The sequence below is a fragment of the Geotrypetes seraphini genome, chromosome 3 (genome assembly GCF_902459505.1).
Source record: "Geotrypetes seraphini chromosome 3, aGeoSer1.1, whole genome shotgun sequence".
Classification (NCBI taxonomy): Eukaryota; Metazoa; Chordata; class Amphibia; order Gymnophiona; family Dermophiidae; genus Geotrypetes; species Geotrypetes seraphini.
Genome location: NC_047086.1, coordinates 186,475,033 through 186,499,789, shown reverse-complemented (window position 1 = coordinate 186,499,789; position 24,757 = coordinate 186,475,033). Strand labels below are relative to the sequence as shown.

The 24,757-nt window shown below is 39.6% G+C and overlaps 1 protein-coding gene across 7 annotated transcripts in view; it reads left to right on the top strand.

Moving 5' to 3' along the window:
- The window catches only part of CALCOCO1 (calcium binding and coiled-coil domain 1), a 161,793-nt gene that overhangs the window by 111,735 nt on the left and 25,301 nt on the right, over positions 1 to 24,757 (top strand). For 6 of the 7 annotated variants that reach the window (XM_033939646.1, XM_033939650.1, XM_033939645.1 and 3 more), the window contains one exon: positions 16,016 to 16,122. In XM_033939646.1, coding sequence (XP_033795537.1) covers positions 16,016 to 16,122 — 107 coding nt within the window. Of the gene's footprint in view, positions 1 to 10,671; positions 10,760 to 16,015; positions 16,123 to 24,757 lie in introns of those variants that run through there. The other variant, XM_033939651.1, reaches the window with a different exon arrangement.

Genomic DNA, 24,757 nt, shown 5'->3' with positions numbered 1-24,757 from the left:
CTTTCCTCAAGCTGTGACAGGTTACGGGGCTTATTCTTTTGCTGATGACCTCAAGTCTCTCCGAATGATACCTGGAATGAAATAGAAAAAAAAAGTGGGTAGTGATTTTGGGGCACCTTGTATATACTGTATACATCACCTCTCAGCCTAGAACTTTTTTTGGTATGGCGGTATATAAGAATAAAATTATTATTATTATTATGAGCAACACTAATACAGACATCACCTCCTCGGTCACTAACCAATGGTTGTCAGTTGAAGGCTCTCTAGAAGTGTCTATCCTAAGTCTCTGGACTATTTACAGCTATTTTCACAGCTAAAAGGGGATTCCACAATAGCGTAAGTTAATAAGCACACCTCCCTTCCAAATGGTGCAGGAGTGATGCTGAAGGACGCCCAGGATAGTAAGTTATGTTATGTTACAGTGCAATAGGTGTGTCATTCTGTACAAACGGATAATTTCCACATCACCATGAGCTTTGCAGAAGGAATCCACTCTAGATTTTTTCTGTGACCCTCCTACTTCAGTGGGAGCTCAACTGCCACCTACAGTTTTTTCCTTGTGTATGTGAACCTGAAGGAGTGTTTCTATTCTGCTCTCCCTCTTTATTTTACTCGGTGTTTTTCAATGAATTTCCAACGGTTCAAACATGGTTTTTCTTATTGCATAGAACTTTTTGGACCCCTGTTCCGTTTACAAAAGTTAGATAGTTCTAAGTCTAATAGATGCTGGCATTGTCATCTTGATATAGGGACACTGGATCATCTATGTTCTATTGTCCTTTAATACTCAAGTTCTGGAAGTCGATACGGGGACAGATTAATGCTATACTTGAGGCATCGATTCCTTTGACATATGAGGCAGTCATATGTAGGATGATGTTACATCTGAAGCCCTCATTGGACATATATAGAGGACGGCTTTTCCTTATCATGACCGGGGTAGCCATACAAATGATTACGCTCAACTGGAAGAACTGGGATCGCCTTAACTTTTTTTTTTTTATAATTCTTTATTCATTTTAAAACTTTCATCAAGTGTACAAATATTCATAATAAACACAATTAGTCTGAGCACTTGAACATCTTATCATTATAACTTATAAGTAGAAATGTAACCCTCACCCCACACTCCCTCAAATCCCTCTATTCATTATAAGATTATATATTTGAAACCCTCCCCCCACCCAATACTGAATGGTGTGTAATTAATAGAAAAATGTCATCTAATCATGACAGAAAGATGTTAATGGCTCCCATATTTTAATAAAATTTTTATAATTTCCATTCTGTACCGCTGTTGATATTTCCATTCTATATATGTGACATACTGAATTCCACCAAAAATTAAAATTAAGCCTACTATGATCTTTCCAGTTATTAGTAATATGTTGGATGGCAACTCCAGTCAAAATCATTAAAAGTTTGTTGTTACACGCTGATATCTGACTCTTTTTTCTCATAGACATTCCAAATATCACAGTATCATAAGATAACGCTACATGGTTTTCCAATAAACAATTCATAATACTAGATTGGCACATCACATGTTATATTTGACAAAATCCATCAATGACCCAGCATTCTCTATTTCATTAGATGCGGAAAAAGCTTTTGATAGAGTGGAATGGTCCTTCATGTTTCAGACAATGGAATGGTTTGGTATAGGATCCGGTTTTATACAAATAATAAAGGATTTGTATAACTCCCCTGTTGCTAGATTATATATTAATAATGATTTTTCAGAAAAATTTATTCTACAAAGAGGGGTTAGACAAGGATGCCCACTATCTCCTTTGCTTTTTGATATCGTTTTAGAACCCTTGTTATTAGCTATAGAACAGATAAAGGAGATACAGGGTATTCCACATTCAGATAGAGAATATAAATTATCAGCATATGCGGATGATATATTACTTTATTTGAGAAATCCGGAAACAACCATTCCAAAGCTACTCGAACTGATTGAAAGATTTGGAAAATTTTCAGGATATAAAATAAACTGGAATAAATCAGAAGTACTTCCACTCAACGTACATTGTACAAAAAGTTTATTTGACTCATTTTCTTTTATTTGGAAAGAGGAAGGATTAAAATACTTAGGAATTTGGATTACAAAAACTATAGAAGAAACTATGATAATCAATGAAAAAAATTTATTACAAAAAGTGTCAGAAATGTGTGAGCAATGGAATCCTTTGTGCATATCTTGGTGGGGGAGAGTGCAAACTGTAAAAATGATGATTTTACCAATAGTTTGTTATCAAATGGGTATGATACCAATTTTTTTCCAGGGGTCTTTTTACAAAAAATTGGATAAAATATTAACAAAATTTATTTGGCTTGGAAAAAACCCCAGAATTGCTCTAGTATCTTTACAAAGACCAATTGAGGAGGGAGGGGTAAATTTTCCAAATTTTTATAGGTACCATCAAGCCTATATTATGCGTCATGGTATGTATTGGATCCTCCCAGAACCCATTGAACATATACCAGATTGGTTCTGGTTAGAATGGAGATTAATGTTTCCTTTACGTCTGAGTCATGTGATAAGTATTCAAATGCCAAGGTTATATAAAGATCATAAAATATTAATGGATACTTGGAAAACTATAAGATATATAAGTAATCTAACTCCTATTCCAATAACTAAATCAACGACTCAAACAATATGGCTTAACCCAAAGATCAAAGTTGGCGGTTTTAAAATTATCTGGAAACATTGGATGATGGCTGGAATTCGTATTTTAGAAGATGTAATAAATAAAGGTAAACTGCTTGAGTTTTCACAATTGCAAAATAAATTTGGTTTAAATAAATCACAATATTTCAGATGGTTGCAATTGAAGCAGGCCATTCAGACAGGGTTCTCTGAATGGAAAAATCTTAATAATTATCATAGTATGGAATTCTTATGTTTTCAGATAGATTCCATGGGACACCAGGCCGCAATGTGGTATAAATTAATATCTGGATTTATACATAAAAAAAAAAAAAATGGTCTTAGAGATATTTGGAGCATTGAGATTAAGCATCAAATTAATGCATCTCAATGGCCACGACTTTGGTCTTGGAGGATAAGATGTACAATGTCAGCATCTATGAGACAAACTTGTTTTTTTATTTTACATAGAGCTCTATGGACCCCTACACGTTTACATAGAATTGATAGCTCTAAGTCTAATAGATGCTGGCATTGTCATCTAGAAGCAGGGACATTAGATCATCTTTTATTCTATTGTCCATTCATATTAACATTTTGGAAATCAATTTGGCCCCAAATAAATAGGATGTTAGAAAATCCAGTAGCCTTGACATATGATACAATTCTATTTGGTACTACAATGAGAGCCCATAGTCAAATCTCATCAAATAACAACAAACTTTTATTTATAATGACTGGAATAGCAATACAGCAAATTACACGTAATTGGAAAAATTGGGACAGATTGAACTATAATTTCTGGTGGAACTCAGTTTGCCATATATATAAGATGGAACATGCATTTGCAACACAAAAAGGATATATGAATAAGTTCAAGAAAATTTGGGGACCATTAACAGAATATTGCAATATTTGAATTTCATTTTCCCATGATAAGAAAATAGTATAAAGAAGGAGGGGGGGAGGGGTTAAGGGGAGGGAATTATTCTCTTTATCATATATTATAAATAAAATATTATAATAGATGATATTCTTACATGAAAATAACGTAATAAAGGGAGGGGGAAAAGGTTCATATTTAAATAATAATTGATAAAATCATTACAATATATATATTGTATAACTTTATAAGAAAAATAATTACAATTATATGATATATAAAACCATAAGAAAAATAAGACAAGAAATGTTATATATAAAATATATTATAAAAATATCAAGTGTATTGTTAAGATAATTGTATGAAAATTTATGACACTTGTTGTTAAATGGAAAAAAAATTCAATAAAAAAAACTTAAAAAAAAACAAACTATTTATTTGATCCGAGATTGAGTTCCAAAAGTAGAATAAAAGATGATCCAAAGTCCCTACCTCCAATTTGCAATGCCTTAACTTTAATTTTTGGTGGGCAAATTTATGCTTAACTTATAGATTTGAAAAAATGAATGCGGATATAATGGGTCATACTAAGAGATTTAAGTTAATCTGGGGCCCTTTGATATCTTTTATGGATGTGTTGTAATTTGTTTGTTTTTTCCTTTGATCCTGTTGGTATATTGCACCCAGGGGGAGGGAGGGTGGGAGAGGGATATTTATGCCATGGTTTTATTCTCTTGCAAGGTATTGGTTGGGTGGGGTGGGGTTTTTTTTATCTTGCTGTGGGGATTTTGATTGATTATAAATGCATATATGAATAATGTTGTTTGCATAGATACTGTACTGCATTTTTGTTAACTTTGGAAAATTAATAAAAGATTTAAACAGAATTTCCAACGGTTTTGGTGCTCGGAGCTTTCCTATTTCTAGGTCAGCTCTGCCTGCATGGAGAAGAAGCAGACTGAGGTCTGCAGCTGACGGCTCAATCCCTTGTGGTACTTGTTAGCCAGCCTGCAAAAGTATTTTTGGAGCTCGGGTCCATCCCTGCTTTCTATCCTTCACCTATTGTTTAGCAGGGTTTTGAGCACAGGCTGTCGGGCATCCGTAGGAAGTTAAGCAGTATCTCGCAGGGTGCTGGCTGCATTTTTCCCGCCTCTCTTCTTTTAGGACATCCATTGGTCTGTGGGGGTGGGGGTTCAGTCAGTTATCGGGTCTGACTGGCAGCCCAAAGATCAGCATTGGAAAGGACTAACTGCAGGTGGCAGTAGAGCTCACAGTGAAGTAGGAGGGACACAGAAAAATCTGGAGTGGATTCCTTCTGCATATGGCTTGCAGCTATGGGGAGATAACCCGCTTGTCTAGGATGACATACCTATCAACTGGAAAAGATATTATCAAGATAAGGACATAATCTCTTTTTCCTGCAGGTGGTGGGCTTGATGGCGGCCTCCCTGGAAGTCATTCCCTGGGTGAGAGCTCATATGCAGCCACTCCAAGACTTTCTTCTTTCCAGGTGGTCACCGCACTGCCACTCCCTGCAGATGCAGCATCCCTGACTTCAGGGGCAAAACGCATCTTACCTTGGTACCTCCAGGGAGATGCTTTATTGAGGGGCATGCCTCTCAGAATTAATACATAGATGATCCTCACGCCTATTACCAGCCTGTCTGGCTGGGGGGGGGGGGGCGTGCTATGGTCACCCACTCCAGGGAAAGTGGTCCTGATCGGAAAGCAAGTGGTCCATAAACCATCTGGAACTGTTTGGTGCTTGAAGGGGTTGCAATCTTTCATCTCAGGGAAGGCAGTCCGGGTGTTTTCAGACAATACCAGAGCAGTAGCAAATGTGAACAAGCAGAGAGATACAGGAAGCGCTCCCTTATGCCTTAAGCACTGGCTTCCCCCATGTCTGTCTCAATAACAGACTATGTACTTTTCCTCTAGGAAATTGTTCAAAGCTTTCTTAAAACCAGTGACGCTATCCGCTCTTACCACAAAATCTAGCAACGCGTTCCAGAGTTTAACTATTCTTTGAGTGAAAAATATTTCCTCCTATTGGCTTTAAAAGCATTTCCCTGTAATGTCATCGTGTCCCCTAGTCTTTGTAATTTTTGATGAAGTAAAAAATTGATCCACTTGTACCTGTTCTACACCACTCAGGATTTTGTAGACGTCAATCATATTTCCCCTCAGCCATCTCTTTTCCAAGCTGAAGAGCCCTAACCTTTTTAGTCTTTCCTCACACGAGAGGCATTCCATCCCCTTTTATCATCTTGGTCGCTCTTCTTTTAACCTTTTCTAGTTCCACTATACCTTTCAGAATTGATTCCTGTGCACTGCCTGCCACTAACCCGGAAGTCTCTCCGCAGCAGAGGAGACACTTCTGGGTTAACAGCAGGCAGTATGTGGGAATCGCTGTTTAATTTTTTTCCCACTTTATATCCTCATGACTCTGGGAAAGTTACTTAACTCTCCATTGCCCATAGTCACAAGGATCTGGAGTAGGAAAAAATAAATAGCATACCTTTGAATGTGCAATTAATTGTGATTACAAATTTTAATCAAAATGCAGCTCTAAAAAATATTAAGGAATAAAAAGTAATAAAAAGATAAGAAATACAAAATAGTAGATCAGCATCTGAGGATAAGGGGAAGTGAGACTTGGCTGGCATACGTGCCTTGAACTGTGAAGAACTACTGTTTCTTTATTAAGCATACAATCTACAAGCAGATATCCCAAGTGGTAATAATCCAAAATAGAAACAAACTAACACACCACTTCAGCCAGAAAAGTGCATCTCACTACACCGGCCTCAGAACTGGAGCCTAAGCACAGTAGTTGTATCACAAACTCGAGTGATCAGCGTAGTAGCTTTGCTCCTTGCTCCAATCATTGGCCCAAAAGAACTAATACTGAAATTCTTATAACTTTAATAACTTAATTATTTAGTATTATTTTTAGAAGATTTTATAAATTTTTTCAACATTTTAAAATACACGTCAATATCTTTGCAGTTTCATACACATTATTTTTGTTTGAGTATATGCACTTCTCCAGGATTTTGAAAAAATTGACAAACTGTTAAAAATGTTGAAAAAATTTATAATATCTTCTAAAAATAATACTAAATAAGAATTTCAGTATTAGTTCTTTTGGGCCAATGATTGGAGCAAGGAGTAAAGCTACTACGCTGATCACTCGAGTTTGTGATGAAACTACTGTGCGTAAGCTCCAGTTCTGAGGCCGATGTAGTGAGATGCACTTTTCTGACTGAAGTGGTGTGTTAGTTTGTTTCTTTATTAAGCATGCCATAGCAGAAATGAAAAAACAAGGGTGGCACTTCTCTTTCTATCGATATAATGACAGGCACAGGTGGTGCTTGAAGTTAAAGTGATTGGACAGGGCCTCCATCCCCACAAGATGCTAATTTGTGATATATAATTCCCCTTCATTCCACCATCCCCCACTGATCACTTCATAGACTGCCTTCATAGTTGAGAAAATTCTGATACCTTCTAACGAGGCATCTTAGAATATTCATCTTACATCATCTTGCTTAACTGGAGTAAGCAAACAATTCTTATTTCATAGAAGATTTGATTGTTGTCCACCATTTGGTTGCTATCACAAGGGCTAAGTATACTACCTCGACAAAGTTTTCCTGTAAAAGATGATGTTGTACATTCAACAGTGCTTTTAGTACCAATATTACTCCACTCTGCATAAATTAATATTCACTCAGAACTGATGCCTGTAGTGTAGCTATATTGACCATGAACAAATCTGAAGACTTAATAGATTGTGAGGCACTCGGATGATGCTCTACTTGTCCGGTTTGTCTGTTTGATTAGATTATTTATAAGCTCTACTGAGTAGGGACTCTCTTTTGAATGTTTTAATGTACAGCGCTGCATATGTCTAGCAGCGTTATAGAAATGATAAGTAGTAGTAACATTCTCTGAAAGAGGCAGAATGCAACCAAGGAAAGAGATGCCTCCTAGTTCCATGTCCTTCAATCACTCTTGCTGTACCTTATGTTAGCCCTGGAATTTTGGCTTGTTGCACCAAAACAGCTTTAAGTAAACATTGAGAGGTCAATGTTTAGTATTGTGACTACTGTTTTAACATTTATTTGCCGTTGTATTTTAATTTGGGCTTGCGTTTTGAAGTAGGCTGTGAAATTTGTAAGGCTGTTTATACGAGGGGTGTTCAATAATTTATCTACCTGAGTATGAAAGAAAGTAGCAAGTATGTTGAAACAAGTCTGTGCATGTTATGACATGTCTCAAGGTTACTCAAGCACAGTTGCAGCTCAGTACAAGTCTAACATTCCAAGAGACAGGATGTTAGAAGAGTCCTCGTGCGAATCAAATAAGAAACTGCTAGATTTGGAGCACCGTTCAGTGATAAAATTTCTTACAAAAGAGGGGAAAAACCCAAAGGAGGTCCATGAACGCAAATTCAGTTTATGGTGAGTCTGCCCCATCATCTTACAAAATAAAATTTTGGAGTAAGCAGAGATAGAGAATCAGTTGAAGATGATCCTCATGCTGGATGGCCTGTGGAAGCAAATTCCACAGAAATGTGCAAGAAAGTCGATTTAATTTTGTCAGACAGATGAATTAATGTTTCCCGAATAGCTGAAGAAATTTTCTATTAAAGCTTGTACCCTTTGGGTGCAAATGGGGAAGAGCAGCAGCAGAGGCACTTAACTGGAAGGGTCAGTCAGGTACATGAAGAACAGATAAATATAATTCCCATTTTCCCACTGCATTGTCTGTCTTCAACAAGAACTATTGTGACTTATAACAGTACAAGGAAATTAAATTCCTAGAGTGATATGTAACAAGATGGGGAATTATGGACAGATAGTGAAGCATTTGTTTTTGTCCATGCATAAATACATGCTGTGGATAAAGGCTCAGGTGCCTTCTAGCAGCAACTGGAATGGTAGTTGAGACAGTAGAATGTTAACCAGCCTCATATATGCTGGAGCGAAAGGTAGTTTGGTAAAAAGGAAATAAGATTTTTCATTTATGCAATCTCCCACAAGTCTTCCGACTATTTTCTTCCTTCAAAATGTTCTGTCTTTCTCTCTCCTTTCGGTCTCTTTGGCATTTCTTTCTCTCTCTTAAGAACATAAGCCTGTAATCTGGAACCTGGGACATTAGATCATCTACTTTATTATTGTCCATATATTAAGATATTTTGGAATTCAATCTGGTCTCAAGTAAACTCATTATTGGAAAATCATGTTGCACTTTCTTACGATAGTGTTATATGGCATGATGATGAGAAAAAAGAGTCAAATATCATATAACAAGCTTTTATTAGTTATGACAGGGGTTGCCATCCAACATATAACCAATAATTGGAAAAATGACAGAAACCTTATTTACACATTTTGATGGAATTCATTATGCCACATATTTAAAATGGAACGAGCAATTGCAGTACAAAGAGGGACATATACTAACTTTATAAAAATATGGGGGCCATTGGCAAAATATTGTGGTGAATAGTCATCAATTCTTCTCTTTTCCTTTTCTTTTTCTTTTTTAGCACACTAAAGGGGGAGGGAGTTGGGAATAATTTTACATAATATGTTATAATATGCTTTATAATATGTGTATATTCCTATTGAAAATGTGATAAAGGATGGGTGGTTGGGGGGGTTATTGCATCACTAGATTTTTATGTGGTAGATATTAATGTGCTATTGTGGAATAATTTGTATAATATATTCTTTTGTGCACTTGCTGTTCAATCTGAAAAAGAATAAAGAATTAAAAAAATAAAATAAAAAAAAAAAAGAACATAAGCCTTGCTGTACTAGGACAGACCAATGATTCATCAAGCCCAGTATCTTGTTTCCAACAGTGGCCAATCTAGGTCACAAGCCTGGCAATATACCAAAAGAGTAAAACATTTTGTGCTGCTTGTCCTCGAAAAAGGTAATCAATTTTAATAATAGCTTATAGAATTTTCTTTTAGGAAATTATCCAAACCTATTTTAAACCCTGCTAAGCTACCTGTTTTTACCATGTTCTTTGGCAACAAATTCCAGAGTTTAATTACATGTTGAGTGAAAAAATATTTTTTCCTGATATGTTCCAAGTTTACTACTTAGTAGCTTCATTGTTTGGCCTCCTAGTCCTTATATTTTTGGAAAGAATAAACAAGCAATCCATGGCTCTCTCCTCAAGTCCTTCTTCTTCTCTCTTTTGTCCAGAGTCAGCATTAGACATAAACAGACTAGTATGTAGAATATCTGTTTGTGCATTAATTCAATAAAACGCTTATAAAGTGTTGAGTTGTTGGCATTACACTCCAAAACGACTTCATAAGATATACCCTCAGATTTCAGCTTGTTGTTGGCGTTGTCACAATGCTGAAGGCAATTTTTTTCATATATGGTGGGAATGCCCTGTGTTAACACCTTGTTGGACTATAGTAGTGAATTATTTGTCCCACTTATTAGGGGTTTCGGTCCCCAATACTCCCCAATGTTGTTTATTGGGGCTGTCTACGATCTGTATAACTAGATGGCAAACACGTTTATTATGTATGGGGTTAGCAGCGATTAGAAGTCTTATAGCTGCCTATTGGAAACAGCCCCTAATACCAGATGAACTTGAATGGAGAACGAAATTCTCAATGATTGGGAAGATGGAAATTTATGTATCTAAGCGTCGAGGATATTATCAACAATCATTACAAACTTGGACTGTTATTACTAAGAAATTGAATTTATAGTATCATGGTGAGATCAAGATCCTAATAAACATCTGATATTAGGGTGGGGGGAGGGATTGATTTGAGATAAATGTATGGGTACATCCATTATTGCTATTATTGTAGATGTTTATATATTGTTAAAGTGGATTTTTCTATTTTGTATGTTTTAATCATGTTTAAATTTCAATAAAGTTAAAGAGAAATAGTAGACATAAACAGACTAAGCAATGGTTTAAGCCAAGACACCAAACAGCTCATGGGGAAGATGGATCCTTAGACTAACATGTTAACATTATTCTGCCCACATCCCACTATTTCTTCAGCCCCCTCCCCATGATATGATTCCCAGTAATATTGCCTCTGTCTTCTCCAATTTTGATTTCGTTTTTGTAGAGAAAGACACATCATCCCTTCAGCCCCCAGCAGAAGCAGTGCAAGATAGAATGAAGCATAGCAAAGAAAACTCTGAAATATGCACACAAACAGCAAAACATCAGCGAAAGGCATTTGCTGCAGCTCTTGCATACTTGTGTTTTCTTTACAGATGTGTTTGTTCTCTCTTGTCTCCTCTCTAACCTCTGTTTACTCTACACTTCCCCCTCCGTATTCGCGGTGGTTAGGGGCAGAGCTGGCCCGCGAATATTTAAAAAAACACGAATAATATTTGGGCCGGTTCTGCCCCTAACCCCCGCTTCCCCTGGCTATTTTAAGCCCTGCAAGCCCCCCCTTAAGCCTTACCTGGTGGTCTAGCGGGTTTTCGGGGCAGGAGCGATCTTCCCACGCAACTGACCCGTGCAGATCGCTCACAGGAAATGGCTGCCTTGAGCTCCCATAGTCTCTCGAGCCATTTCCTGTGAGCGATCTGCACAGGGCAGGAGCGTGGAAAGATCGCTCCTGCTCCAAAAACCCGCTAGACCACCAGGTAAGACTTAGGGGGGGGGCTTGCAGGGCTTAAAATAGCCTGAAAAAATAAAAAGTAATTTTAGGTTTGAAACTGTGAATAAATGAATCCATAGATACGGAAACCGTGAATACGGAGGGGGAAGTGTATTTTCCTTTTGTTTCTCTTTCCCCCTCTTTTTGTGTTATTTTCCTCCCATCTTTTTTTTTCCACGTTATCCTTTTTCTCTCACCTCCAGCTGGTCCTCCTGTGCCCCATTGTCTTTGTAATTTGTTTTTCCTTCCTCCGTGATGTTTTTCTTCCTCTTTTTATTAATTCTCTTCTTTTCTTTCCATGTTTTTTTGTTTGTTTGTTTGTTTTTTTAAATATCTCTTATTGAAAGTGGTAAAGAGAACACATATATGAATTCCAATACAGGCAAAATATGCAGACAAACCAAAATGAAACAAAGGAAACCAGAAAGGAACCAAGTAGCTAGTATAAAAGCTAGAAAAAGGACGCTATCTCCTTTCCATGTTTTACATCCCCCCTTTCTATTTTTTCTCTCTTTCCCTCCTCCTCACCAGCATACAGCTTCTTGCCTCCCACCCAGACATGAGCACATGCACAGACATGCACTGCCGCTGAGGTGTTTTGGCAGCATCGTAAATGGGATTGATGCAGCTTCCACACAGAGAGCTAAATTTAAGGAGAATTGATGACAGTGCTGTGCTGTGTGCCTGGAATGACAGAACTGCTTTGACGAGGGGGAGATAATTTTGCTCTTTTTATCACCCTACAGAAATGTTGATGTTTCTGCTAGTGAAAATAAAATACCCTTATTTTAAACCTCTCTCCCAAGGTTGTAAGGATGTGTGGACAAGCAGCACAGCCGCCCAGTTCACAGATCTCCTTGGGAGAGGATAGAAAAATAGATGACATGGAAGCATGAACTGGCAGCAGATGAAAAGGTAGAAAATGTAATCGTTCTCCTTTTCCCGCCATTTTGGAGAAAGGGGAAAAGGACGGGGACTTAGCAAAGGAGGCGAAGGGAGAAAAGAGTATGAATCAAGATGGGAAGGGAATAGGCATAGGAGCAAATACTGTTGCCTGCCCCAGGTTCTAAAATACCTAGTTATGACTTTGCTTTCATCCATATCAAAGCACTATCCTTTCTTGTATTTTAGTGTTTCTTGATGACTGGTGCTAAAATACCATTTAGGTAGATGGAAGCATAAAAAGAAAACATGAGGTTATTGTTGGGAGGAGGGGATTAATATAGAAATAATGACCCAGCTCCTCCAACCACTCAGAAAATGGGTTTCCCACACATCTACTTGCTAAATTTATAATAAGATTTACAAAGTTTCATCAGCATACATAGAATTAGTCACATGATCAAAGGTCCTTTTCTCTAATGATCTTACAATTTGAACATGAAAAGGCTAACTGCCGACTAGGTTTATACACAGCAAGTGAATAGGAGAGGAAATAGAGCTTGGTTCCCCATCCAAATACTACACACACTTCCTAGGCCCCAGCCTGCCCTCCTGTCAGATATAAAGTGATCTTATGATACTGTGATATTTGGAATGTGTATGAGAAAAAAGAGTCAGATAACATCGAGTAATGATAAACTTTTAATGATCATGACTGGAGTTGCCATCCAACATATTACTAATAACTGGAAAGATCATATTAGGTTAAACTTTAACTTTTGGTGGAATTCATTATGCCATATATATATATAGAATGGAAAGATCAATAGCGACACAAAATGGTAATTACAATAATTTTATTAAAATATGGGAGCCATTGGCGTCTTTTTGTCAAGATTAAATACCATTTTCCTAGTAGTCAGACATCATATAATAATGGGAGGGGGAGGGATACAAAGATAGATTTCGTTACATGAATGAAGGGTTCTGAGGGAGGGTGGGGAGAGGGTTACATTTATATGTTTAGGATATATTGTAAGATATACAAGTGTCTTGTTTCATTGTATTGAATATGATTATTGTACACTTGATGAAAGATTTTTAAAATGAATAAAGAATTAAAAAAAAAAATAGTGATAGAGGGGCTAAAGAAAATTCCCTTACTGTACAATCAATTGATTGAATTGGGAATGCCATTAAGGGAAGAGCAAGAAAATTAATGGCGAGATAAAATGGTATTTCTTGTACTGGGTTTTTGTTAGTGGTGATAAATCACCTATTACATGCTCAATGACCCTCTGAACAGGTTGTAACTAGGGTCAGGAGATCAACAGTGATCACAGTATATGCAATCCAATCCACTCCACCCCCAGTACAGTAATATCCAAAGTACAACCAGAATAGGGCCAGGGCATTGAGTTATTTTGTTTTTCATTTTTGGACAGGAGGGAGGAGCTGTACTTAGCGATTACTCTTCTGAGCAAACACTAGGAACAGCTCCTCTCTCCCCCACCCTGTTACTGGCGATTCGCCACACAAATAGCGCACACATAATTATGCATGCATGCTATTATGCTGAGAATCGTCCATAAAAGTAAAATCGCAGCCACTACATCGACTCACCGGATTTTACCGGCGAGTTTTGAGAATTCAGCCCTGATACTGGCTGCCGGATGACAAGCACAGAGCAATGAAAGCTAATGGGTAAAGGGGCTAAACTATGGAATTCCCTCCCAGTTTTTATAAGAAATATTAAGAACTATATTGTATTTCATTATCATTTTAAATAATTTAGTAGACCTTGAATAGATTACTTGAAAAGTTTATTGATGCTAAGGAGCAGCTATGTATAATTTGGGGTTGACTTTGGTTGGCGAGATCTATAATGTAGTATTTTAGTGCAATTTTTTTGTATGTTTTCATCTGTTGTAATCTGCTCTGAATTTCAGGCTGAGTGGAATATTAATGTGTTAAATTAAATACATTAGCAACTACTCCGCCCCTCTGGAATAATCGCATCACCTTTCATTTCCCCGTCTCCTTGGCATAAGGACTTTTCTCATTCCTCACCTTCACTCCTACCTTCATCTGATCGTAGGCAGGAGTCGATGAGCAATGTTTCTTACCTGCTGCTACCTCATCTGTTGGCTTTCTTCTGAAGGTGGGCCCCATGTGATTCTGACAGCAGAGAAAAACTGGCAGAAAAGGCAGTAGGTAAAAGAAACTGCTCACTAACTCCTGCTGTCATCTGGTGCAGTGTGCACAGGGTGTGGGGATGACAGGCAGATTTGTAAGCTGGTGGTGGCTCTGGCCTGCCCCCCACTTTTACTCTGACAGCAGCCAATTGGCCAGAGCACTAATCTATCTGGGGAAACCACTAAGCAAGTGCCTTAAGACTGCTCTGCTCATAATTTACCCAAGAGCATAGCAGTCTCAGGATGTCTATATCTTTATAGCAATTACCACTCTCATGGGCTGATGCTCAGAACTCCAGCGCTATAGTGAACAGAAAATTTTGCACACGCGAGGTTAGAAAATCGCCCAGACGGTTTAGGGAATAAACCAAAGTGCTTGTTTTAATATTAATGACCTCAATGAACTACATTTGCATGGCAGAGTTGGAGCCTGCTAGGAAGCACGGAAAAGAGCACAGTTAGCCATTCTGAGAATCAGCCGGTAAAATACTTTGGATGCTAAACCTGCTAGGACTTGTTTAGTGTCCATTGTTAAATGCACAGTAAATTTTGAGAATCCGGCCCTCAGTTCATTAACTGAAGGAAGACATCTACAAGGGGTACGTATTATCACAGAATCCTTTAAATAATTGGAACTGAGGCCATGAAGTATCTTAAACATTAAAATTTAGACTCTACTCTGGCAACCGATGGCAATCAATGAACCTGAATCAGGTAAGACAAGGTTAATGTAGCAGCAGCATTCTGAACAGATTGCAGCCTATGAACTTACTTTTGGGGAAGACCCATAAAGACCACATTACATTAATCCAGTGTACTAGTGTTCACATGCTTATGGGGGCTAAACATATATTTGTAATGTGATAGTTTGAAGCAAAGGGTTAAACTTGCCTTAATCATGAAACTTGTGCTAGTGTGCAGCTTTTACCCCAAAGCTTTGGAATGCACTAGAGGTCTGCACGGGAACGGGATCGCAGGAGTCCCGCGGGAATCCCCCCCTAACCCACGGGGACCCCCCTCTGGCCCACGGGACTCCCACGGGGATGGAAGGCTTTGGAAGTAGGGTTCGTCCATATAATATAATGGGCACGTCAGCCTTAGTAAAAGAGGGGGTTTATAAGTTAACTACCTGAACAGAAAACAAAAAAAAAAGGGTTCCACCAAAGAGATTCCACAAGGAAAACAGCAGCGCAAACACAAAAGAAACTGTGGAATTCATGATCCTGTCAGAAGTAATTGCTGCTTTTTATGGGGACGGGCAGGGATGGAGGTAATTCCTTGCAGGGATGGGTGGGGACGGAGAGGATCTTGGCGGGGATGGGTGGGATTTCTGTCCCCATGCAACTCTCTAGAATGTACTTTCACCCTACATATGATCAGAATTATTGTTTATCCATTTTAAGACTCATCTTAAAACTTATGGGGTGACATGGGAACTGAGCAGTCTTCCAATTTTCTTTGCCTTTATAGCGTACCTTTCATTGATATTATTTTAATTGATGTTTTATGTATACCGCTTAGACCTGGTTAAGATGAGCAAATGGAAACAATAAACACAAACTTGTATAACATTTTGTGGCTCTTACTGTTCTCTAGGGCTGAGAGTGAGAATTAGTGTGTGGATCCTGCTTTTGTCAGGTCCTGAGACAAACTGCGCCAGTGCTCGAGTTGCCGTGTCTCAGACCATGAAAGAATGTCTCATGTTTAATTTTCTTTTCTGTTAGGAAGCTGAGGATGAGAAGGCCGTTATGATGGCAGCAGCGCAGAGTGGGGGAGAAGAAACAAACCTGCTCCTGCCAGAATTGGGAGCCATGTACCACTCCTTGGTGGGGTAAGCCTATATGGAAGTACAGGAGAGGACTCAGTTGCCTGGAAAGGGAATGGATATTATCACACTACTGAGCTGCATTCCCACACCCATACTCTAGGCCACAGGTGTCAAAGTCGGTCCTCGAGGGCCGGAATCCAGTCGGGTTTTCAGGATTTCCCCAATGAATATGCATGAGATCTATGTGCATGCACTGCTTTCAATGCATATTCATTGGGGAAATCCTGAAAACCCGACTGGATTACGGCCCTCGAGGAGGGACTTTGACACCCCTGATGGATTACGGCCCTCGAGGAGGGACTTTGACACCCCTGCTCTAGGCAGTGCTGGACCAAATTTCCGCTATAAGTACAGTATCTAGCTGCATTCTTTAGGATGAGAATTAAACAACATTGGTGCAGGGCAGCTGAAGTCTTTACAGCAGGGGTGTCAAAGTCCCTCCTCTAGGGCTGTAGTCCAGTCGGGTTTTCAGGATCTTCCCAATGAATATGCATGAGATCTATTTGCATGCACTGCTTTCATTGTATGCTAATAGATGTCATGCATTTTCATTGGGGAAATCCTGAAAACCCGACTGGATTGCGGCCCTTGAGGAGAGACTTTGACACCCCTGCTTTACAGGTATTACCTAGAGACGTCCATGAACAGGTTATATGGATCTTGAAGAATACATTGTGTCAAATTCATTTTCTCTGACTAATTCTCACATTGGTCCAATACAAGGATCTAATTTTCTCCCAGAGTTAATAATGCTCATTCCTTATTATTTTATTTATTTTAAAACATTTGTAGCCCGCATATCAAACGTCAATGCAGATAACACAATTGCATGCATAATAAAATTACACAGACTTAGATCAAAATAAAACATCACCATACAATATACAATTCAAAATCCTCTGCAAATAAATATCCCTGCTAGACCAGCCCAAACAAGTGGGTTGTTTTCCCCCTACCACTAGACAAAAAAAAAAAAAAATTAGATCTGACTTCACTCTTGGGAGCAATCCAGTCAATATTCAGTCAGTGGTGGTCAACATTTTTTTTAAAAAAACATTCACCATTACCTGCTAAATCACACAGTAAATGACACAAATGATCCATCCAGTCTGTTTAAGAAGGTGGCCAAAGCTATGCCCGCTACTCTGTTTGGGCTCCAGTCCCCAAAGCTTAAATGCTGGCTGTCATGTATTCCTCCTATACCAACCTATAGGCAGCCAAACATGATGAGGATGATAATGTGGTTATTACCAAGACTCCCAAGTATTGCTGACAGTATTCAACTTACCAGTCAAGATGTCTTCCCCTCCCTTCTGAGCTGGATAGCACCCTCACTCGCAGCATGCGACAAAAAAGTGATCTACAACACTGGAGTTACTGAAGCTTTACTTGTCTTTGTGCCATTTTCCATGACACAGACCATAGAAGTCTGTCCAGCACTGACCTCAGTTCCCCTATGTTGGATTTGTCTAATCTTCTTTTAGTCTTGCTTTCCTTGCTGGGAAGAAGAAGGGAAGAAAGAATAGCTCTGACATGCCTGTAAGGTCACATGTTTTAGCCCTGTATATTCAATGTCAGGCCACATCCAGCTGAATGTCTGCCAGGACCCATATAATTGGAGTCTTTAGTTCCTCCTTTCCCTTTGCCTCCCCCCAAACATTGTCCAGTCCCTCCCAGCTCCCCCTGACAAAAAAATTCTGATCCTCCTCCTGTTGTTCCCACCCCCAAGCAAAGTCCAATCCTGCTTCCACAAGTCAAGCATGTCAAACTCTTTATCTCCTTCTTTCCCTCTGATTGAGAAGTTTGTTGAGGCTACAGGGTCATTTCTATAACTTGGTACCTTCAGTGGTATCTGTGCACCAAGATACTGTTGTAGAATGCTAAGAGTAAACCCAAACTGGCATGCCAACATTCAAGCATATAGTGCTCTGTGCTTCACCCATTTGTACCACCACTATCACCATTACATGCTACCTTATAGAATAGTACTTAATGCACTTAGGTATGTACAGTAAGTACCAATTTTCTTCACACCATGAGTGTAAGATTCACATAAAAACAGGTGCCCAGTTCTAGAATTGCCCTTTACTTGTCTACTCTCAGCCACAGAAAATCATGCATAGCTCCTGTTCTCTACTGATTTAATATTTCAGCATATGACCTTGCAGGCATATCGGAGCTCTTCTCTCTCCCCTTCTACCCACCCAGCTAGGAGAGCAATGGCTGGAACAGGCTGTCTGCTCTTCTAGATAGGTGAAAAATCCCAGCATGGTTGTGATGCACAAAGTTTGCCGCAGCCTAAGAATGAAAAAAAAATTCCTGGAAAGTCCTGTTTCATTAGTGCCTGTTTCATCTTCAGCCTTTCTTAGCTTTGGTCTGGGTCCCTTTGTGAAAGGAACTACAGGACTCAGGCACTGTTTTGAAGTATTAGAGCAGGTTGTCCAAACATCAAGTCAAGTACCCCCTGTTTGTTTTACTTTATTTATTTTTTACAAATGTATTCTGCTTAATCCTAAGCGGATTACAACAAATATGAATATCTTATGTAAACAAATTTTAAAAAAAAATTACAGACTAAACTGCCAATATATCCCAGTTCACAGGAACATAAGAATTGCCGCTGCTGGGTCAGACCAGTGGTCCATCATGCCCACCAGTCCGCTCACGTGGCGGCCCTCTGGTCATAGACCAGTACCCTAACCAAGACTAATCTTACCAGCGCCCGTTCTTGTTCAGCAGGAACTTGTCTAACCTTGTCCTGAATCCCTGGAGGGTGTTTTCCCCTATGACAGACTCCAGAAGAGGGTTCCAGTTTTCTACCACTCTCTGGGTGAAGAAGAACTTCCTTACGTTCGTTCAGAATCATAAACTGATAGCTGACAGTAAGTCCTTTACACAGTAAAGGACAGATCTAAAATTCAGAGGAGGACTACTACCGGAAGTGTTCATTCTAATAAAGCGCTTTGACAAATAAATATGTTTCAACAACTTTTTTAATTATTTCACATTTCTACATCACTTCAAAGAGCCAGGAAGAGCATTCCTTAACTGAGAATCAGCTATAGAAATAGCTGTAGACCATGTTTTCACATGACAAACATTATTCACTGATTTAATAATTAGTCTTATTGCTGTATCTGATCTCAAAAATTGAGTTGGCATATATTTCAACTGAGTACCCCCAAGCTCTAATTAGCAGAGATTTTGAAATGGATATTCCAGAAACTGACGTGTTCTAATCATGAAATATTGTTGGGTCATTTTATTTTTCTAATTGTTGGTTTGAGCCCTAGTTTCATCTTTCTTCTATCTTTTCTTAACTCTGGTCATTTTTCTCTCTCTCTTCCTTTTCCTTTCAATTTATTTTTCTCCTTCTGTTTAGATTTAATTCATTCTTACTATTCAGGCTTCAATTTCCTCTTTTTACTTCATCTCCCTACAACATTTTTCATCTTTTTCCTTCACTCTGGCTCTTCTTTTCCCATTCCTCTTATTCCCTAGTCTTTCAATACATCTTCACCCTTTCATCTAGCATCGCCCCCATCCTAATCTTCAATTTAGCATCTCTCCTCTTTCCCCGTCCTTCTATCTGACATCTCCTTTCTTTCACTCCCCTCCTGTGACTATTTTTGCATCTATGTCCATACACACCTACCTGACTGCTGTTGCTGCCACTCCTGCTGCTTCTCCAGACCAGCAGAAGCAACAAAACAACTTGAAACAGTCTCAGAGCTGCAGTCATCAGGTATGCACGATTGGTTCTGCCAGTACTCCATCCACTCCGACATCAACTTCCTGTGTCAGGACAGGACTGACAGAGTGTGCATAGAGTTTGCAGCCTAAGACTGTTTAAGGTTGTGTTGCTGCTGGTCTGGAGAAGCTGCATACCCTCTGCTGAGGTCTCACATACCCCATTGTTTGTTCAGAGCTTTTGTATTAGAGCATTCTACCAACTGGAACAGTCAAGGAAGTTGGCTGGGTTAGAGAAGGAGGAGACAGCCAGTTTGGCAGATTGAGGGAGCTTGAACATAAGAATGGCCTTACTGGGTCAGACCAATGGTCCATCTATCCCAGTAGCCTGTTCTCAGAATGGCCAATCCAGGTCCCTAGTACTTGGCCAAAACCCAAGGAATAGCAACATTCCATGCTACCAATCCAAGGCAAGCAGTGGCTTTCCCCATGTCTTTCTTAATAACAGACTATGGACTTTTCCTCCAGGAACTTGTCTAAACCTTTTTTTAAACCAGCTACATTGACCGCTCTTACCACATCCTCTGGCAACGTGTTCCAGAGCTTAACTATTCTCTGAGTGAAAAAATATTTCCTCCTATTGGTTTTAAAAGTATTTCCCTGTAACTTGCCTTTTCAGCAAAAGATAGTGCCTCATTGTGGAGGTTGTTTAAAAGAGAGATGGTGTGAAAAATTGCAAACGGACCTTGGGAGTCTGGATGTCAAAATGGATGTTTAATGTGAGCAAGTGCAAAATGATGTATGTGGGAAAGAAGAACCTGAACTATGCAAGGTTCCAAGTTAGGAGTCACTGCCCAGGAAAAGGATCTAGGTGTCATCTCTGAGGATACTTTGAAACCCTCAGCTCTATGTGCGACGGCAGCTAAGAAAGCAAATAGAAATTAGGAAAGGAATGGAAAACAAAGATGAAAATGTTATAATGCCCTTGTATTGCTCTTTGGTAAGGCTGCACCTCAAATACTATGCAATTTTAGTCACCGTATCTCATAAAAGATATAGCAGAATTAGAAAAGGTACACAGAAAGGTGATGAAAATGATAAAAGGGATGGGACAACTTCCCTATGAGTAAAGGCTAAAGTGGCTAGGGCTCTTCAGCGTGGAGAAGAGATGGCTCAGGGGTGATATAATAGGTCTCTAAAACAATGTTCTTCAACCGCCGGTCTGTAGAAATTTCCACAGGGCCGGCACATGCATCGGGCTCGAGACAGTGTTCTTCAGCTGCGATCAATGCGGCGTTATCTTTGGGATGTCTCCCTCTTCCTCAGTGCTGCAGTGCACAAAGCCGTGGGCAGCGGCTCCTACGCGTGTCCTGCGTCTGAACCGGAAGCCTCTCTGCCTGCGGCTTTGTGCACTGCGTCAGTGAGGAAGAGGGAGCCTGCCCGAAGATAACACCAGGGGTAGCATAAAATGGCCAGGCGGGAGCAGGCCAGAAGTTAAGGCACAGCATGGAGAGAGACAACAAAGGTAGGGGGAATGATTTTATTTTTGAATTTACTGATTGAATTGTGTCAATTTTGAGAATTTTCATCTGCTGTCTATATTTTGCACTGTTCAGGAAGAAATGTATTTGTTTATTTTTCTCTGGGCTTGTACTGCATGCAGAGTCTTGCATCTAAGGGTTTGTTTGTATACAGTATATTAGTACTTTTGGTCCCATATTTGCATAGAAGTTATCTGTGTTTTGGTAGGAATGAATGTTGAGAAACATACAGTGTGCTTTGTGAAGTTTATGGTTTATTAATCTTGTTATACCGCTCGTTTATTTTACTAGTCCAAGAGGTTTACAGCAGTGATTCCCAACCCTATCCTGGAGGAACACCAGGCCAATCGGGTTTTCAGGCTAGCCCTAATGAATATGCATGAGAGAGATTTGCATATGATGGAAGTGATAGGCATGCAAATTTGCTTCATGCATATTCATTAGGGCTAGCCTGAAAACCCAATTGGCCTGGTGTTCCTCCAGGACAGGGTTGGGAACCACTGGTTTACAGAATATAATAAAAGTAAAATAAAACAAATATAAAAAAGAACTCCTTTATTAGATAGTATAGATCAGGGGTGCCCAAAAGGCTGATTGGCCCGGAGCTTCTGCATCCTGTTTACGGCTTCGGTATGCAGATAGATTGCGAAGGCAACGCAAGTCGATCATGGAGCCCATCCCTGGCTCCATGATAGACTCGTGTTGTCTTTGCGTTCTATCTGCATACTGATGCCGTAAACAGAATGCAGAAGCTCCGGGCTGATCAGCCTTCCTCTCCCCGACGTCAATTATGAGGTCTGAGAGGAAGTTCCGGGCCAGCCAATCGCGGCAATGGCTTGGGAGCCTGTTCCCCGATGGCAGCGGCAGTGGCTTGGGGGAGGGCAGGGAGAAATAAAGGGGACAGGCAGGGAGACAGAAAGAAAGGGGGGACAGGGAGACAAAGAAAGGGGGCATGGAGAGAGAAAGAAAGAAGGGGGGCAGGGAGAGAGGAAGAAAAAGTTGGGGAGGGAATACAGTAGGCTAAAAGAAGGGAAGAAATATTGGATGCACAGTCAGAAGAAGAAAGTGCAACCAAAGACTCATGAAATCACCAGACAACAAAGATAGGAAAAATTATTTTATTTTCAATTTAGTGATCAAAATGTGTCCGTATTGAGAATTTATATCTGCTGTCTATATTTTGCACTATGGCCCCCTTTTACTAAACCGCAATAGCAGTTTTTAGTGCAGGGAGCCTATGAGCTTTAAGAGCAGCGCGGGGCATTCAGCGCAGCTCCCTGCGCTAAAAACTGCTATCGCGGTTTAGTAAAAAGGGAAGGGGTATATTTGTCCATTTTTGTACAGTTGTTACTGAGGTGATATTGCATAGAGTCATCTGCCTTGACCTCTTTGAAAAAATCCAGGAATATAAAAGATAATTAACATTTTCTCTGCGTACAAGTGTGCTTTGTGTTTCTTAAAAATTTTATTGTTGGTAGATCATTTTGACTTGGTCATTTTAAAAGTAGCTCGCAAGCCCAAAAAGTGTGAGCACCCCTGGTATAGACCTAGCCCATATAAACAGCAAACATATTAAGGAACCATTATGTGTTGTTAATAAGATTATATTGTGTGTGTGTGTGAAAAATGAATGGAAAAAATGGTGTTACAATTAGTGCTATTATGGAGGAGAGGGCATTCCGAAAAATTAAAAGGGGACAGATTCAGAACCAATGCTAGGAAGTTCTTTTTCACCCAACGGGTGGTGGACACCTGGAACGCACTTCCAGAGGGAGTGATAGGATAGGGTACGATATTGGAGTTCAAGAAGGGATTGGACAATTTTCTGAAGGAAAAGGGAATAGAAGGGTATAGATAGAGGGCTAGGTTACTTATCCTGGACCTGATGGGCCGCCGCATGAGCAGACTGCTGGGCATGATGGACCTTAGGTCTGACCCAGCAGAGACACGGCTTATGTTCTTATGTTTTTCAACTGCCGGTCCATGGACTGGTGCCGGTCCACAAAATAATTATTTTATTTCCGCTGGTCCATAGGTGTGAAAAGGTTGAAGAACACTGCTCTAAAATACTGGTGTAGTGGAAAGAGTAGATGTGAATCGTTTTTGAATCAGCTCCTACTGAACAAACGCAGTGAACTAGGTCTAACTGGAACTGTCCTCAACTGGTTTCCACGAGTTCCTTACAAGCAGAGAATACTGTATATGGAAAGATGACACCTACTTCCAAAGATAGAAAGCAGTCTGTGGCGTACCTCAGGGATCCCCACCCTCACTGGTCCTCTGCAATATCTTTGAGCACCCTGGGTAATCTCACCTTCACCGACGGTATGTTCCTCTTAATCCCACTGTACACTGACACTAAGGAATCTGCCAAAAAAAGGTCTGGGCATTGAAAAAAATATATTCATGGGCAACCTCCAAAAAACTGAACACTACCAAAACCAAGTTTCTCTGGTTCCACACTGCCACACAGCACCCACAGTCCTAACCCTACCTTCCGGTGCATCACTAAATATTGAGAGGATCTCCAAGGTGCTTGGAATCCTGCTTGACTCCACACTTTCCTAAAAACCCCAAACATCCAACCTCTAGAAAAAAAACCTTTCTACACCCTGAAGCAACTAAGGCTGATCAAATCTTATTTCTTACAACTACCACTTTGTAATTTTGGCTCAAATGCTAATCCTTACTTAAATTGACTATTGCAATTCTGTTTATACAGTCTTATCTTCCACCCAAATGTGCAAGCTTCAGTTGATCCAGAATACTCCAATCAGGCTGATATTCAGCCTAAAATATCTCTGCCTAATGCCACATGCTTCGCTGGCTCCCTATAAAGGCCCAACTCATGTTTAAACTTTCATGTATGGTACACCATGCACTAGACACCAATGCACTGAAACACATAACCCACTTGTTCTCCTCGTTTTTATTTGCCTCAACAAGTGTAAACAACACCCACCAGCAGATCATTCCCTCATCCAAAGGAATGAAGTACAAGTGAATATTTTCCACATACATCTTCACAAGAACCTGGAACACCCTGTCAGCATCCATAAGGACAGAACAAAACTACCTCATCTTCAGGAAAAGACTGAAGACCTACCTATTTAACAAATTCCTTTCAAGTTAGTATCTCTTATCTCTCTCAACTTGACAATTCAGCAGTCTGCCACAGTGTAATTCAAACGCTTCTCTCCCGTAACAATGTAATTTTCCTTTGCAAATGTGTTGCAACTCTTCCCCTGAAATAGTGTAACTTTCTCTATGTTGTAACTATTTCCCCATATTGCCACATGGGCCTCTTATCCTGTAAATCACCTTGAACCTGTACTAGAAAAGGGCAATTAAGAAATTATGATTAGATTAGATTTACTCTGTCTAAAAATGCTAGAACTAGGGGGTAG